The following is a 19,870-nucleotide window of genomic DNA, read 5'->3' as shown; positions in this document are numbered from 1 at the left end:
TGCAAGGCCTGTAATGTCAATTCAGAAAACTGAATCAAAAAAGGTATTTCATAAAATAATTTAGAATAATTTTAATTAGGTAACTATATCAATACAAACAGAATTTCTTTTGACAATAAACACAGCATCTGGCCACATTTCTTGCAGCTTACTTGCAGTTAGCAGTCACAGCGAGGCAAGCATATCAAGGGAGGTAACTCAACTGTTCCTAATATTCAAGGCCTGACATTTGCACCTGAACATCTGGTAAAGGATGCTACAGGCTTTTTCCTTCAGTTGAATGTTGTAATAACATCGCTGTTAGATATGAGAAAATACTGACAGCATTAATTGAATCAAAATAACCTCCAATTATCAGAGTGTGGTATTTCAAAGTTTTGAACTGAACTGATGTGGAAAGGCTCATTTCAAGGTAGAATTAATATTTATCAACTTTACCTCTACCGCTAAAGAAAAAGCTACAATTTACTGATTCAAGTATACAGATATACATAATCTAGAAAAACTTATCAAGAAAAAAATATACCAACGTAAAACAGTTAAGACAGATTCGTTCGCCAAACAACTCTACTATTACTAACAAATTTATCGAAAACTTCTTTTATTTTGTGAGTGCAACATCTTGGAACAGACCCTTCTACCATTGCCTAGAATCTGTACTGAAATGTCTAAAGTCTCTACAACTCACAAAATAGAAGTTGTTATCAATAGATTTGTCAGTAATGTACTTTCGAACTTCTAAAATGCCACTCAAAGAAGTCAAACAACTCGAGAATGTATGGTTTTCCATAAAATCCAAAGTGACTGAGTGAGTGAGTTTAGTTTTACACTGCTTTCAGCAATATTCAAGCAATATCATGGCGGGGACACCAGAAATGGGCTTCACACAATGTAGCTATGTGGGGAATTGAACCCGGGTCTTTGGCGTGATGAGCGAATGCTTTAAAAACAAGGCTGCCCAAAACCCCCAAAGCCCAAAGTGACACAGGTCTTAGACGTTTACCACTTTAGTGAGTGTGTGAGTGAGTGAGTGAGTTTAGTTTTACGCCGCACTCAGCAATATCCCAGCTATATGGCGGCGGTCTGTAAATAATAGAGTCTGGACCAGACAATCCAGTGATCAACAGCATGAGCATCGATCTGCGCAATTGGGAACCGATGACGTGTGTCAACCAAGTCAGCGAAACTGACCACCCGATCCCGTTAGTCGCCTCTTACGACAAGCATAGTCACCTTTTATGGCAAGCACATGGGTTGCTGAATTTACCACTTTAGTAGTGCAGACAAACCAAGAAATATATTCAGATCAATCTGATTCAAACAAACCCACAAAATACAACTTTGCATGTATGAACCTCTTTAAGTGAATTTCTACATGCATTATAGTTGAAAGCCAACAACAGTCTCTTTCTAAAGTTCTTTGCCTTGCCTCTATGATGATGTGTATAAACATCAAAAACCATACCTTAGTTGAAACAGAACATAAATTATATTGAAAACATCCTTGTAAAATAACTGACAGTTTAACTCATAACAAACCAATCCTCTCTCTACAATGTCAGGATAAATTCATCTACAAGCCTTCAAGTAAGAAGATTGGCTAAGTCTGCCATCAACCTGTCGAGGTTTGATTAGAGATTTAGTAACAGCATGTCAAGTAAATCTCTGTTTGTAGGACTTGTCTGTGCAAACAGGGAGAGCTCTAGAATTTGGAATTCAATCCACAAGTTCCACTAACACAAACTGACTTAACTTAAACTACATATTTTTTAAATAGCATGATACGCTCTGAAGCACCACAGAAAGGCTAATCAAGTTGGTTCAGATCATCTGCGGATAGTTATGTAACATTTGCTGCTAAATGTTTCAATTTACCCACTTTCACCTTTAGCATGTTTAAAAGGCTTTGTCAAGATTTATGTAAATCTGTTTTAACTTTGTGTTGATCTTTCATAATTTGAAGTCTTATTAGCAGTTGGAAATATAATATTTTGTTCTTTTCATACAGTGTTTTACATGCCATAATTTTCTGTGAAGTAGCATTAAACAAATGAAGTTGATCAGTTGTGTGGCATGAAATTATTAAAATCCACTCTAGAGAATAACCAGTCTCCAGAAACAGATTTCATTGCATGTAATAGGCAAAATAATGATGCAAGTGTATAACAAAATATAATTATTTTAAGATCAGTGATGACACCAGGTGTTCACAAAAGATGTCAGCTTGTTGCATCCACTAGGGTATCTTTGTACTATGTGAAAACTAAATAAACAGACAGAATTGTTGGCCATGACTAGTGACAGATTCAAACTGTTAAGCTTCCTGATGGAAGAGTCAGTCTTGTCTATCATGCTCAAGTATTTTCTGTATCTTTTCATAATAAAACTACCAAAGGACACCAGATAGGAAGGGTTAATTTTCAGTACATGTGAGTTTCTTCTCACTGAGAGAAGACACATTATTGATCACAAAGTTTCCTGTCTAAACATATTTGAAGATTCCTGGACATCATCCTCACTTGCCCGCTTTACAAATTTTTGTAGGTCAGTTTTGTGCATAATTGTGATAAAGCTGTCAGGACTGAGTGCATTTATTAAAGCTGATACTGGTTTGTTATTACCCATTGCTGTCATATTACACCTCATAGCAACCATATACACCAATATTACACTATGTATCACCCTTACACACCTGGTATTACATCTCGTATCATGCTTACACACCCATATTACACCTCATACATATGATTACCCCTCATAGCAACCTTATTCATCAATATTACACTATGTATCACCCTTACACACCTGGCATTACACCTCGTATCATGCTTACACACCCATATTACACCTCATACATATGATTACACCTCATAGCAACCTTATACATCAATATTACACTACGTATCACCCTTACACACCTGGTATTACATCTCATATCATGCTTACACACCCATATTACACCTCATACATACCAGTATTACACCTCATAGCAACCTTATACACCAATATTACACTCATGTATCACCCTTACACACCTGGTATTATCTCACACACCCATATACACCTCATACACACCTGGTATTACATCATAGCAACCTTATACACCAATATTACACTCACGTACCTTACACACCTGGTATTACATCTGCTCATGCTTACACACATATTACACCTCATACATGCCAGTATTACACCTCATAGCAACCTTATATACCAATATTACACTCACGTATCACCCTTACACACCTGGTATTACATCTCGTTATCATGCTTACACACCCATATTACACCTCATACATACCAGTATTACACCTCATAGCAACCTTATTCATCAATATTACACTCGTGATCCCTTTACACACCTGGTATTACATCTCTCGTATCACACTTGGTATTACACCTCATACATATGATTACACCTCATAGCAACCATATACACCAATATTACACTATGTATCACCCTTACACACCTGGTATTACATCTCGTATCATGCTTACACACCCATATTACACCTCATACATATGATTACCCCTCATAGCAACCTTATTCATCAATATTACACTACATATCACCCTTACACACCTGGCACTACATCTCGTATCATGCTTACACACCCATATTACACCTCATACATACCATTATTACACCTCATAGCAACCTTATACATCAATATTACACTACGTATCACCCTTACACACCTGGTATTACATCTCGTATCATGCTTACACACCCATATTACACCTCATACATACCAGTATTACACCTCATAGCAACCTTATACACCAATATTACACTACGTATCACCCTTACACACCTGGTATTACATCTCGTATCATGCTTACACACCCATATTACACCTCATACATACCAGTATTACACCTCATAGCAACCTTATTCATCAATATTACACTACGTATCACCCTTACACACCTGGTATTACATCTCGTATCATGCTTACACACCCATATTACACCTCATACATATGATTACACCTCATAGCAACCATATACACCAATATTACACTATGTATCACCCTTACACACCTGGTATTACATCTCGTATCATGCTTACACACCCATATTACACCTCATACATATGATTACCCCTCATAGCAACCTTATTCATCAATATTACACTACGTATCACCCTTACACACCTGGCATTACATCTCGTTATCATGCTTACACACCCATATTACACCTCATACATATGATTACACCTCATAGCAACCTTATACATCAATATTACACTACGTATCACCCTTACACACCTGGTATTACATCTCGTATCATGCTTACACACCCATATTACACCTCATACATACCAGTATTACACCTCATAGCAACCTTATACACCAATATTACCGTATATGACCGTCTATAAGCCGACCCCATGGATAATATGGCTGCCGTAGCGCGCTGGCGTCGTTCATTTCACCAAAGACCCGTGAAGATCCGGGGTAGAATAGGTCTTCAGCAACCCATGTGCTTGCCATAAAAGGCGACTATCTTGTCGTAAGAGGCGACTAACGGGATCGGGAGGTCAGTTTCGCTGACTTGGTTGACACATGTCATCGGTTCCCAATTGCGCAGGTCGATGCTCATGCTGTTGATCACTGGATTGTCTGGTCCAGACTCGATTATTTACAGACCACCGCCATATAGCTGGAATATTGCTGAGTGCGGCGTAAAACTAAACTCACTCACTCACTCACATCTCATAGCAATTTACCTTACACACCAATATTACACCTCATATCACCCTTACACATCCATATTACACCTCATATCATGCTTACACACCCATATTACACATCATTTCTACAGTCATAATGAATATCTCACAAGTGAAGGTAGTGATTACATGGCTTTCCGAACAACCAATGCTTACTGTAAGATTTTTTAAAACACATTAGATGGTCAAGTTGATTCAGTGACATCTTATCCCCCCGCTTTTGATTACTTCTCTTGCTTTTGGTCACTGGTTTGTCTGGTCCATACCAGTGTCAAAACCAACATGACACACCTTGAATATTGTTGACATACAGCAACATTCACTAATACTGATACACGCAGATTACTTCACTTACGTCTCAGTAACTTTTTATTGGGAGTCATCCAACCTTGGAAGCAGCGTTTGTATTCCCTTGCTTCAAATTTAACAAACCCCTGCTTAAATACTTCAAAGGAACTAGCACTCCAATACATCCTTGTGAAAACAGCAGCAATCAAGGTAACATCTGTAACTGACATGGCTCTAAGCTCCATCCAGCTGGGGTGTGATAGTGTTCTGGTTATCACACCCCCTGGGGTATATCGTCTTTGGGAGGTGGCTCTATTGTTCATAATCACCTATTATCTGAGCATATGATACGCTGAACAGTGTCCAGGTCTGGGATCAGTGTAGACATTTGATATAAAGGGAAAATGTATTTCCATTATCCATTATGAATTCATGTTTGATCCATCAACTGACAAACACTGTTTTGGACAAAACGAATGCAGTGAAGTGCAAAAAGAGATCATTACATCCCTTTGCCTAGTTGGGGGAGGAGATACAGCTCTATAGTTACCTTGTCAGAACATAGGGGTTGAGGCGATACCACTGTATAGTCATCTTTTTAGGGTGTACTTTGATACATATATAGACATCTAGTCTGGGCGTATTGGTGGGAGGTGATACATATGTGTATTGATATCTAGTGAGGGTGACCCAGGGAAGGAGATACATACATATATTATCATCTAGCCAGGGTGATTTGGAGGAGAAGATACATAGATTTATCATCAAAACTGTGTTCCACAGGAGGAGATACATACATGAGATCTTCATGAGCCAGGATGATTTGGGAGGATATCATTATGATATCTAACCACAATGCCCTGGAGGAGATATGCTATGATATATTATCATCTAACCATGATTTGTAGGAGATACATACATATATAATGGTATCTAGTAAGGTGATTTGGAGGAGATACATACATTTATTATGATCTAGCCAGGATGACTGATATGGCTGCACTTGGAGGAGGAGATACATACATATATTATCATCTAGTGACATTGGAGGAGGAGATACATACATATTTATCATCTAACCAGGGTGATTTGGAGGAGGAGATACATACATATATTATCATCTAACCAGATATGATTTGGAGGAATCAGATACATACATATATTATCATCTAACCAGGGTGATTTGGAGGAGGAGATACATACATATATTATCATCTAACCAGGGTGATTTGGAGGAGGAGATACATACATATATTATCATCTAACCAGGGTGATTTGGAGGAGATACATACATATATTATCATCTAACCAGGGTGATTTGGAGGAGGAGATACATACATATATTATCATCTAACCAGGGTGATTTGGAGGAGGAGATACATACATATATTATCATCTAACCAGGGTGATTTGGAGGAGGAGATACATACATATATTATCATCTAACCAGGGTGATTTGGAGGAGGAGATACATACATATATTATCATCTAACCAGGGTGATTTGGAGGAGGAGATACATACATATATTATCATCTAACCAGGGTGATTTGGAGGAGGAGATACATATGTGTATTGTTAACATTATCATCTAGTCTGGGTGTATTGGGTGTGTATATGTGTATTGTTATCTAGTGAAGTGACTCCGGGGAGATACATACATATAATATCATCTAGCCAGGGTCTATTGGGGGAGGAGATACATATGTATATTATTACAGAGTCAAGGTGCACTGGAGATGGAGATGAATATCTATATTATTATGTAGTCAGGATGTATTGGGGGAGGAAATAAATATCTACATATCTATATTATTATGTAGTCAGGGTGTATTGGGAGAGGAGATACATATCTATATTATTATGTAGTCAGGGTGTATTGGGAGAGGAGATACATATCTATATTATTATGTAGTCAGGGTGTATTGGGAGAAGAGATACATATCTATATTATTATGTAGTCAGGGTGTATTGGGAGAGAATATACATATCTATATTATTATGTAGTCAGGGTGTATTGGGAGAGGAGATACATATCTATATTATTATGTAGTCAAGTGTATTGGGAGAGGAGATACATATCTATATTATTATGTAGTCAGGGTGTATTGGGAGAGGAGATACATATCTATATTATAATGTAGTCAAGTGTATTGGAAGAGGAGATACATATCTATATTATTATGTAGTCAGGGTGTATTGGGAGAGGAGATACATATCTATATTATTATGTAGTCAGGGTGTATTGGGAGAGGAGATACATATCTATATTATAATGTAGTCAGGGGGTATTGGGCGAGGTAACAAATATCTACATGTCTATATTATTATGTAGTCAGGGTGTATTGGGAGAGGAGATACATATCTATATTATTATGTAGTCAGGGTGTATTGGGGAGGAGATACATATCTATATTATTATGTAGTCAGGGAATATTCGGGGAGGAGATACAGATCTATATTATTATATAGTCAGGGTGTATTGGGAAAGGTGACAAATATGTACATATCTATATTATTATGTAGTCAGGGTATATTCGGGGAGGAGATACAGATCTATATTATTATGTGGTGGTGGAATTGGGTTTAACGTCGTGCTTGAGAATATTTCACTCATATGACGACGTGCATGCATGTGTATGTGCGGCTGCTTGTACTAGCCCAGACTTAAGCTGGTTTTATAGTGCTAGCCCACTGAGATACCATGCCGCAGTGAAGCATGAATACCCCACTCAGACACATTATACTGACTCCCAGCCGACCAGTCCCTGTTGTACCCATTAATGCCAAGCGCCAGGCAGGGACCAACAAGTACCATATTTTAACGTCTTTTGATATGACGCAGTCGGTATCGAACCCGCAACCTTCCGCACTCCAGGCGGACGCTCTAACCACTACACCACGGAAGCGGTCTATATTATTATGTAGTCAGGGTGTATTGGGAGAAAAGACACATATCTACATATCTATATCATTATGTAGTCAGGGTGTATTGGGGGAGGAGATACATATCTATATTATTATGTAGTTAGGGTGTATTGGAGATTTGAGGTATTGCTGGATAACCATACATGTAATGAGGTGAGGTGAGGTGAAATTGGGTTTAACGTCGTGCTTGAGAATATTTCGCTCATATGACGACGTGTATGCATGTGTATGTGTGACTGCTTGTACTAGCCCAGACTGAAGCTTGTTTTATAGTACTAGCCCACTGAGATACCACGCCGCAGTGAAGCATGAATACCCCACTCAGACACATTATACCGACTCCGAACCGACCAGTCCTTGTTGTACCAATTAATGCCCAGCGCCAGGCAGGGACCAACAAGTACCATATTTTAATGTCTTTTGGTATGACACGGTTGGGGATCGAACCCGCAACCTTCCACTCTCCGGGCGGACGCTCTAACCACTACACCACGGAGGCGGTCCCATATCTGTAATTAAACCCAATCTCTTTTATTGAACACACTCTCAGAGCAACTCGCTAGACCACCTTTATTTAAACGTTTAACTGATAACCATCTACACATCCAGTAGCAGAACAAACACACAATATAGACATATGTTTTCTGTCAGTGCATGACGAGACCCTAAACAGCTGGGTCACACAACTGTTGGATAGGTTGACGCGACCCAACAACGCATCCAAGTGTTTGACATGCACAATATCCTGGTAGTACCCACTCCTTGTAGTAGATCAACATCACATGCTTTTACTGGCAAATAGATGCACACATCCTGTTTAAGCCATTCGACACAATGTTACTTACTTGAAAATGTCCCTCAGATCCTAACAAGGACACTCCTGTTACCTCTCATATTCTGTGTAATGGCAATTACCTCAATCAGCTGTACAGGGAAAGCTTCCTTAATGGCCATCTCTGCAAATATTTTACAGTGCATACACCTGCTATTGCATATTTGGAAAAGCCATATTCATATTACTGAATTGAAGGGGAATGATTGAAAATTATCTTACATCATTGAACTGTAGATCTCCATATACAATAGTAAATTCTGGAAAAGGCAAATCAGGGGTTTATTGTGAAAAGCAACGATACATTATGTCATATAATAAATACATGTGAATATCTACTTGATTTTTTAGTGCATTTTGTACTTAAACAGAGCTCCAGATTGGATTTAGCTCATGTGGGTACTGTACCCACTGTATTTTTTTGGAGTGGGTATTATGAATGTTGAGTGGGTATTTCATTTTCCGTTACCCACTGCTTTCAAATATGTGAGTATTTCAGTCATTTTACTCACCTAAGTATTATGTCATTGAGTAAGTTTACTAAGCAGGTATGTTCTGCCTTATGCCATACCTAATCAAAACCAACTTAAATATAATGGAAATTATTTCATAAAAAATCACTCATCCTATACTGACAGTACAACACTTGTCCTATACTAACAGTACAACTTGATAGCAATCGATGTCTTTTTCATTACGCAAACGCTTTTTATAAATATATTCCGTACGCATTTGTTTTAAACTTTTTGCGTATCTAACATTTTAAATGCGTAATTGGTATGCAACAATTATTTTTCAATGCGTAATTGGAAATTATATATGCGTATTTTACCCGGATACGCAGCTTATCTGGGCCTCTGCTTAGAAGAAGGAGTGGTCAGGCAAAAAGAATTTTTTAACAATGTTTAGCTTTATATTATTGTCACTTCTGCCTTTGACTGGTTAAACACATAAACAATATAAAACAACCAGTGCCATCAACTACAGAGCAAAGGAGATAAAAAGGTTCAGGAAGAATACTGGATTGTCATGTTCTTAGGAAAGTGATTTCCGTTACAGACATTTCAATCTCTTCAATCTCCCATTAGTGCTGTCATGATAGTCATACTGCAGGCATATCAAGTCACCACGAATATTGGACCAAAGAAGGCAACAACCTCAAGCCTCTGCGTGACAGGTAAACACATGAACCATTGGCCTACTAAACCTATAGCAACTATTGAATGAGTTTGGTTAACATTGGTTTACTAATATTCCAACCTGATCTCAATAAGACTTGACACCAAGGGATTAAACTTGGACATACAGCGAGGTCATTCAACACTGAAACATATAGGCTATCCCACTGCAAAGTTGTCTACAGTAGCATATAGGTGGTGGTATATGTCTTGCTACTACTACACACAGGTTACAGTATGAATAAAGGAACAAGTTTCTTTATGAAATAGACTGACTGAGTTTGGTTTTACGCAGCTTTAAGCAATATTCCAGCAACATCACGGCAGGGGACACCAGAAATGGGCTTCACACATTGTACCCATGTGGGGATTCGCACCCGGGTCTTCGGCGTGACGAGCCAATGCTTTAACCACTAGGCTACCCCACCGCCCTTTATGAAATAGAACATGGACCACATACTCTCACTAAGGGCTAGGACGATTCACAGATGCACCGATACATCACGATACATTTTAGTTTGATCCAGCTATCGTATCGTCGACTGGTGTATCGATACAAAACAATACACAACTTTTTTTTCAAAACAGTATATCTTTAACATGTTAAAGTACTTATGTGGAGAAAACTACGCAAGTATGATAGAGTTACTTGTTTGTTTATTACAATAGTGTTTTTGTTATACACAAATACCTTCAAATAAATCATTTTAAATCTTAATACTGTGTCATTCTTTCAAGGTGTATGTATCGTGATACGTATCTTATTGCAGGTAAAATATCATGATACGTATCGTATCATGACATAGTGTATCATCCCAGGCCCTAACTCTCACTACTGGGCCATCACAATCCAAATGTATTGAAAATAGTTATTAGTAAAGTGAGTGAGTGAGTTTAGTTTTACACTGCTTTTAGCAATATTCCATCAATATCACAGAGGGGGACACCTGAAATGGGCTTCACACATTTTACCCATGTGGGGAATCGAACCCGGGTCTTCGGTGTGACGAAGCGAACACTTTAACCACAAGGCTACCCCACCACCCCTTATTAGTAAAGGAGTGAGTGAGTGAGTATGATTTTACACAGCTTTTAGCAATATTCCAGTAATATCACAGCCGGGAACACCAGAAATAGACTTCACAAAGTTTTATCCATGTGTGGAATCGAACCTGGGTCCCCTGTGTGAGTGCTCAGCTTCCCCACCGCCCCTATTAATAAACGAATGATGATGATTTTCCGTGAGTTTTTTTGTACCAGATAATACTGTAGCCTGCTGCCGCACCACAGAAAAAACATCAAGCACCATGACACAACACATGACAACCCAAACGCAGACATTTATCAATATTGTTGAAACTGATCAATGGGTAAGAGTCCCTCCCGTTCCCCATCCCAAATAATATGTATAAATATTCTAGAATTATAAACAAAACTTAACACAACAATTACTAGAGAACTCACAAAATGATTAAAAGTCCAAAATTTAAGTTAGGGCTAGGTTTAGGGTTAGGTTTAGAGTTGGGGGAACGGAAGGAACTCTTTTCGATCAATGTTGACAGACAAGTCAAAGCACGTGACACTAAACAGAATCTGGCGACAGCAAACAGGTGTCTGACAGCTTGTCATGAACTCGGGGAAGAGTGTAGCACGTGCACGTCGTACACTCAGCATCAAACTGTATTTGCCATTCTTGACTACAAACTTAACGTCGAAGGGCATATAACCACCCGTGAGTGTCGTATCCTTGGAAAATTGTCCACTCAAGCGTCTTTCAAGCCGTGTCAGTTTCTGTTACACCTGTTGGCGACAGAAAGGTGCGAGAGGTTGGATCGTCTGCCCGCCATACCGAGCACTTGCTCAAGGGATGAATGAAAACGCCCGCTAATAAAAACTTAAAACTATTTCACTGAAACATTGTTAAAGTTGCTGAATATTTATCACGATCTCGTTTATTCCTACCTTGGCTCTTGCGATAGTGTTCACATCTAAAATATCCCCGAAATCGTCCGCTAAGGACCCATTCACCTGCACGGTTATATCGTCTGCCATGCTTGTGACGATAGTGCCGTGTGCAAAACTGAAACTGTCCGTCGACTGTGTTGACAGAGCCAAAAGATAATGTTTCAAAATCCTGCAAGCTTGTTTATTTCTGTTAACACTTTATATTCTAGAGTAATAATGAAACACATTTCATCTTCTGTAATCAATAAACTGTCTTTTATGTTCGTGAAGCACAGATTGACTTGTAGTCCATTAGGCTTGCGATATAACATTTATTAACCCCCGTGGTTTAACAGCTGCCTTCAGCCGGAAGGTGATTGCCCGTATAAGTATGTATGCATATATCTGGGAATATTCAGTATGCAACATGACACGTGTTATAAGTCACACTTATCATGTTTAATCACTCCGGATAAAATATATCATCTAACGCTGACACATGCATGTAGTACTTCACTAATTCATGTTACAAACATGGATGGCCGATCCGGTGACTCAGTTCTCAACTCTCCTGTTTTTGGGGATAACGGTCATACAGATGCTGACCCTATGGTCCAGCGGTTTGCTGATGATTGCATAGTAAGGATTTTTTTCACGAACGAACGCTGACAATTCTCAAATATTTTCTTTAATAAGACGACACAAAGGGAAATTCATTAATTTAATCTTTTAAAAAACCCTATCGGGATGAAAATAGATTCACGAAGAGGACACGAAAATATTACCAAAATACGAAAGAGTAGATATCAGTGTAGATATTAATGGCTTATAAATTGTTATAAATGAAAAAAAGGACCTGTTGATTTCTCTCTAAAACCTACACGTTGAAAATAATACAGATCTAGGTATTTGGGTGAAATGTTTACAAGAATTCATTCCATCACAAACATTTCCAACAGGTGTGTCCACAACACAATTGTCAACAGTTTTGAAGACCGCACTCAGCCCTCTGAACAAACGGTCACTCCAGCTATGCCCGGGTCTATAAAATTCGTCGACGTTGTCCCCGTTTACGCGCTGCATGGGCTCTCTCGCTGCAGTGGTCATTATGAAAGGACAGTCTGTTCCCTACGTCAGACATCTCAGGTGAGTGGACATTGACAGTTCAGGTGTAAACAGCTTACTTCATGCTTCCGCCCACAGAGGATCGGGTAACATCATCAGCTGAGTTGACGCCGATGTTGCTAACCAACAGCTATAAGGGGCGGTGGGGTAGCCTGGTGGTCAAAGCGTTCGCTCGTCACGCCGAAGACCCGGGTTCCATTCTCCACATGGGTAAAATGTGTGAAGCCCATTTCTGGTGTCCCCCACCGTGATATTGCTGGAATATCGCCAAAAGCGGTGTAAAAATAAACTCTCACACACTCGAGCTATCATACTCACTGAGAGGATGGGTGACTCAAGAGAATCGGGTCGATTCTGGAGGGGACAAACCGCTGCTACACGAAGGTCATTGGGGCAATTTAAACATGTTTTTAGGCAGATGGATAAGCAGCCTAATCAGATCGAGTGGGTGTCCGGTCTTTGAAGTTTATTGACGTGTGCAAAAAGAATCTATTCTTAAATCAGCGTCAGATTGTCCCCGCATTTGTAAGGGCGCATGGTATGGGGCGAGGTGACGTGAAATAATGGCTCTAAAAGAAGAATACAAAAGTTTTAAAAACACATCAAGGTGATCAAAATAATAGGTCGATGTTTCAATTCGCCTGTGTAGGAATCGGGTCTGTTCTAAGTTCTTAAATGTAGCATCGCGGGTGCCAATGGACGCACATGTTCTGACATCATTTCTTGCTAAAGTCTGGAACAATTGACAGACAATTGAGCGCCAGTCATGCCATGAATCAAGCAAGTTAGTTTGGAACAATATTTAGAAACTTTTAGTGTCGTCACATTCATTTAGCATGAAGACCGAGCAACGACCTCAAACTGAGTCTCTGTTGGTTGACCGACCCAGTGTTGCGGGTGGGTCACGCCATGACTGTTGAAGACAACTCCCGAAACGTCGTAGTTGAACCAGTGGGTGACTCCCGTCTTATCAAGAAAAGGGACACCAAGAACTGACTTCACCATCCGGCACCAATTGTACTACCCGTCTTGCTTATCTGCGTTTTAAGCGGCGTAAAACCAAATAGTCATCATCAGTCAGCTCGGATTGGCAAAGTCAAAAGAAGAATTTGAGGCCATGCAGTGTAAAGTAGCATGGATATCGATGATCCGATATTTTTCAAACGGTCAAATAGCCCAATCCCTTCACTAAGCTAGAAATAAGAAGGCCAGAGAGAAGGATGTTTCCAGGTTGTCGGCACCATACCCATACTCACTCAATAAAGAATCAGGGTGACGGAAAACTATCAAAAAAAGACGGATGACTTCAACTCTCAAATAGTAAACTTCCACACATGATATAGTACCATCGTGCCACTGACTCGGCTGTTTTGGCAGAACATGCTAAGGTTTTTGTGTCTTTTTCAAACATACTTTGTGAAGACGTGGGGACTCAAACCTGGGTTGACAGTGATGCATTTACCGCTATGCTACCCTACCTTTTCGTTACGGTGGAAAGGCAACTTGAGAATGTAGTTACTCTTCTGTGCAAGTCGAGGTTAAAACTAGGTATTTGAAGAGAGACGGGAAAAATCTGAAGTGCTTGGTTACAATATTGTCAAACAACGCACATCGAAATCTTTTAAAAATTCGAGATCGATGCTCATGATGTTGATCACTAGATGTCTGGTCCAGGCTCGATTATTTACAGACCGCCGACATTTAGCTGAAATGTTGCTGAGTGCGGCGTTAAACAACAAACACACAATTTGACATTTTTGGGGCAATATTTACTGTTTAAATACTTTCGGCAATGTCTGGTCAAAGATCTCCATTGACTCAATGTTGCTGTAAGAACCACAGTTTGATACGTGGATCCGGTGACCATTTGCTCATGCTTTCAGTCACACGTTGGCCTCTCTACGGCCGATGTATTACAGGGTGCAGTCAATATTGCTGGCACACACAGTATACTTGTCCTTTTTGAAAGACAAATGATTTGAACTTCCCCAGTGACTCTATATAAGTGTTGCAGACGCTAGAAAAATCGCCTTGTTCTGAGTAGTGAAAATATTTACTAATTTTTTCAGCCATAACAGATACAGAGGTTTTCCTATCAAATGCCCCTTATACTCGTATTTCAAAAAGAGTAACGGGTTAATTTTCAAATACTTAAAATTCAAAGCAGTTTCGTGTCCTTTGTAACGGTGCGCCAAAATAAACAAAGTTCGAAACGACCCCGAACCTTAACCGTATGTTGAGTCAATGTGTACATCGTACAGAACACCCTTCCTACTTCCTATGACACAGTGGGTCTGTTCGTGAGACTCGGCATTACCTGTAGAATTACTCTTTGAAGAAATGCACACGTAATCATGCTCCTAGGGCGGAAAGAACTCCGCCCAATTAAAACACTTAAAAAGTCACATTTTACGTGTCTACCTGCATACATACGTTCGTTCAATTGTTATCAGGAATTAGGCTGTGGGTTTCAAATCACCATCTGTCCAGGCAGAATAAAGAATTTACTTGGAAAGCGGACTTGTGAGATGCATTCAGATATCAAGTGTCAACTGGTTACTATTTGGGTGGGCGGTGGGGTAGCCTAGTGGTTAAAGCGTTCGCTCGTCACGCTGAAGACCCAGGTTCGATTCCCAACATGGGTACAATCTGTGAAGCAAATTTCTGGTGTCCCCCGCTGTGATATTGCTGGAACATTGATAAAAGCGGCGTAAAACCATACTAACTCACTCACCCTGTTTAGGTAATGACTGACTGACTGAGTTTGGTTTTACGCCGCTTTTAGCAATATTCCAGCAACATCACGACGGGGACACCAGAAATGGGCTTCACACATTGTACCCACTTTAGGTAATGAGAATGGCATAGTTACGTTTGGCAAACATTTGAACCCACAGAGTATTTTGACTGATATGGGTGAAATTATATATGACAAGGTTATGAAGCATACAATACGATTTGATAATGTACAACATACATTTCACTGAACGTCTGATGCTGCAGTTACAAGTGTCATTTTAAAATAAGTCATTCGTATTGTAAGTTGCAAATATACAAAGAACTAATTTGTTATGGCCTAGGATCGCTTTGCCTGAACATCGCCCAACGTAATTTGACTTTATTGCTTATATATGTAGCTATCTACAAGACTGCAGGGTAGGTGTAAACGTCGATGTGTACAGGTAACACAGGTGAAGTTTACCTCCACTGACAGGTACATGATATATGACGCTGATATGCATTATCACCTCGGGCTAAAGATTCAGGTCTTGAAAACAAGTATACTGAAACTGTACCTGTCCCATTAAAACTATCTGTAGGTCATTTAGAGGAACGCGAGGCTCAGGCCTCTACACTTCTGTTTCAATCGCTTACGGTAATGCTTCGTACAATAATGTTACCTTTCTGAAATTTAAAAAATGATACTTGTCATAAACTAAACAATTCCAATGCAGAAAACAATCGTCTAAAGCTTGTAAATGCCCTATGCAAAAATGATATTTACAATTTTGTAAAGATGATATTTACAAACATTTAATTTTTGGTAGACAATTATAATTTCGTGGAGACAATTATAATTATCAAAATGGAATCAAGAACAAGTATTCATTTAAGAGCTGAGACAGTCAAGGCTGGCCAAATCATTCTTGACTTGAGTTGGACTCATCTTGGGAGACAGACTGTCCGGGGCTCCTGTGAGCCGATTTGCTAGTTGACGCAGGTGAGTATGACAAGAAACAGTGTTATCGTCTGCACAGGCGGGTTGATCCGAAAACTGGCTCTACGAAATCAAGCTCAAATGGCGAATGAAAAGGCTGCGAATTCTCATCGGCCGTTGAGTAAGAGTTACGGGTCAGACCAGGGATACAGTTATATAGTCTCCCTGGTCAGACGAATGGAAAGTGTGCACATGAAACTCACCTCCATGTTCTTACAAATCGCCATACTGCATATATGCACGTCAATGGTTGAAACTGGGGTAATCGTCGCTGATCACGTCTTACGTTTTCATACGAGTCCCTAGGCGTGGTCGTGTCTAGCGACGTCGAAATGAACGTCAAGCCAATGTCAACACAATGACAGATTTGGCGGTGGATCGGTTATGGTGTTGTGTGGCATCACTATGATGGCATAACTCAATGATGGACCGAACCCTACATCAATATGGTGCAAACACTGTGAAGGGTCACGGGACATGAACTGACTGATTACAAAAAAATATATAATGAAAAGGAGCCCTACTAACACCCTACTGTTGTCCTGTCTGCAGACACTGTGGGTCGACGTCTCGACTTCCAGGATGACCACGCCCGTGCTAACAAATCGTCAATCGTCACAACAATCAAATAATTCCATGGCCAGCAAAGTTCATCGAAAACGTCTGGGTCATGATAGGCGATGTCTGCGTCAACATTATAGCCTTCCAACTACGTTGCCCATGCGCTGCAGGAAGAGTGGTACGGACTCCTGACAGCCAATATGCGGCTCATATGCAGTATACCGCGGCGAGTGAATGGATGCTTGTCAAATCGTGGTGGCATTACGCACTACAGACCCCCAAAACCGCCAACCTTGAAATTTGTCACCCAACCCCTATCCTCCGTTCAAGGTCGTTGGCGGTTATATTGTCTACTGTCATACTTCACTTCCGGTTTAAACATGTTCCGAATTCGTTCATTATTGTCATAGAACTATCACTAGAAATTAATATCTCATTTAAATAAAATGAATTTGTTTCTGAGTATCCCCAACTTTTTGTAAGGAGTATAAGCAGGCTCAATATGATTGGTTTAAGAAGAGTGAGATACTGTTCCAATACTAATGTACATTGATAATCTATGTCTAGTCTAAATGGGTTGATATATGATAGTCTCATATTACACCATACACAATAACAATAACTGTTACATTCTATTATTTGTCCCATTCTCAATATTGTATTTTTTATTTTCATTCAACATGGACACGTCCATGAACATTCTAAATGAACATTCGGATCACCTTTATCCCACATGTCATCTCGGGCAGCATTGGGAGAGATTCGTATGGGTATGTACTAGAGCTGTGACGCTATATCGTAGTATCGATAATCGTGATATCTGACGATATATATATCGATACTTTTGTTCGTATCGTGATATGTATCGTTGACCTAAAAAATGTTAATGTTCACTAGAACATTGTTACTTGCTATCAAAATATATTGTTTTAAAGAAAAAAACTAAAGACAGCATTTCGTGATATGCATCGAATCGAATCGTATCGTTCTAAGATATCGCGATACGTATCGTGACATTTCCGTATCTTCACACCTCTAGTATGTACCGAATTCACCAATCATCACAACCCGTAAAGATCCGGTGTTAGAATTAGTCTTCAGCAACCAATGGTTATCGTAAGACTGACGGAATTGGGTGGTCAGCCTCGCTTAATTAATTGGCAAAGGTCATCGTATACCAACTGCGTAGATCGAAGCTCGTGATGTTAATCACTGGATTGTCTGGTTTAGATTCGATTATTTATAGACTGGACCACACAACTGGAATATTGCCTAGTGCAGCGTTAAACAACAACAAACAAAACAAACACCAATCACCACATTACACGTCACAATCTGACGGAGGATCGAATGGTACAAATTCCAGTGACAATTAACAAACTTTTCTTTAAGAGAGAAAGAGCCATTGGGATGGTGAAGATGGGGTCGACATACACTGTTGTGGCCAACGCCCTCGGATGCCACCGTATCACGGTTATAAGACGCATCACAACGATAGCTGAAGATAGGTACCTCCGTCATTAGGAAGGAGGGTAACGTTAATTTTAGCGTTTAGTGTATTTCTTATTTCCTTTCAAGGGACGGAGGGGGTAGCCTAGTGGTTAAAGCGTTCGCTCGTTACGCCGAATATCCGGGCTCGATTCCTCATATTGGTACAATGTGTGAACCCATTTCTGTAGTCTCCCGCCGTGATATTGGTTGAATATTGCTAAAAGCTAATTCACTCACGCACCATTTTCCTTCAAAGGTTGTAAGTGAACATTTGGAGACATCTGTTAACACATGCGTATCGTCGTCATGGCTTTTGAACACAAGGCCACACACTTTTGATACCTTGGACACGGTGTTAATTATTGCTATGCTACCAGACAACCGCACAATAACGCCCTTCTGTCTACCTGCATCGGAAATCCAGCATCCAACATGCCACTGTCGTCCGCCATCTTGTCTAACATCCGGGTTACATCAATAATTTCATCGTAACAATTTTATCGGAGTACTCGACTGATATAGTATGACCAGAAATTATTGAGAATTTAAGGAATATGTTTAATTGGATTTCTAGTATAAACAACCTTGACCAGCTATCAAGTGCTTGGTTCAAGAGAGACAACTCCGTTAATCCTTTTTCATTAGTTTGTGAAGAGTTATCCCCCTTTGTTTACTTGCTAGCAGACGACATTTTCAGTGATCCTCAGTATGGATGATTTAGAGAAGAGGAAGTTGATTTTAGAGTATCACAACAAGGACATCAGATCAGCTAAAGTGATTTCAAGTAGAACAGGCATCCCTTTGTCCACTGTTTATCGTGTTTTGAAAAATATTGCAAATGGATATGGCATTGAGCACCAGGGAGGCGCAGGTAGGCCCAGAAAATTGACTGTCGGTGACAGGTGGCGGCTTGGTATTCTTGTTTCTAAAACAAAACGAAGGAGTTTAGAAAACTTAAGCCTGGATATGATTGATAGAGGAACTGTGGCTGTCTGTAAGGAGACAATTAGAACTGAGCTGCATGCAATGGGTTGGCAGAAAAGTCGAGGAATTCCATCACCGATCATGAAAC

At 39.7% G+C, this 19,870-nt stretch overlaps 1 protein-coding gene across 4 annotated transcripts in view; it reads right to left on the bottom strand.

Moving 5' to 3' along the window:
* The window catches only part of LOC124286543 (four and a half LIM domains protein 2-like), a 170,537-nt gene that overhangs the window by 129,775 nt on the left and 20,892 nt on the right, over positions 1-19,870 (bottom strand). For 2 of the 4 annotated variants that reach the window (XM_046722909.1, XM_046722911.1), the window contains exon 1: positions 11,922-12,043. The exons of 1 other annotated variant lie outside the window; for it this stretch is intronic. In XM_046722909.1, coding sequence (XP_046578865.1) covers positions 11,922-12,011 — 90 coding nt within the window. In that variant the 5' untranslated portion in view covers positions 12,012-12,043. Of the gene's footprint in view, positions 1-11,921; positions 12,045-19,870 lie in introns of those variants that run through there. One more of the 4 variants, XM_046722908.1, reaches the window with a different exon arrangement.

The sequence above is a fragment of the Haliotis rubra genome, unplaced genomic scaffold (genome assembly GCF_003918875.1).
Source record: "Haliotis rubra isolate DU_JTF1 unplaced genomic scaffold, ASM391887v1 Scf386, whole genome shotgun sequence".
Taxonomy (NCBI): domain Eukaryota; kingdom Metazoa; phylum Mollusca; class Gastropoda; order Lepetellida; family Haliotidae; genus Haliotis; species Haliotis rubra.
The sequence above is the reverse complement of the archived record's forward strand: the minus strand, read 5'-3'. Positions and strand labels throughout refer to the sequence as shown.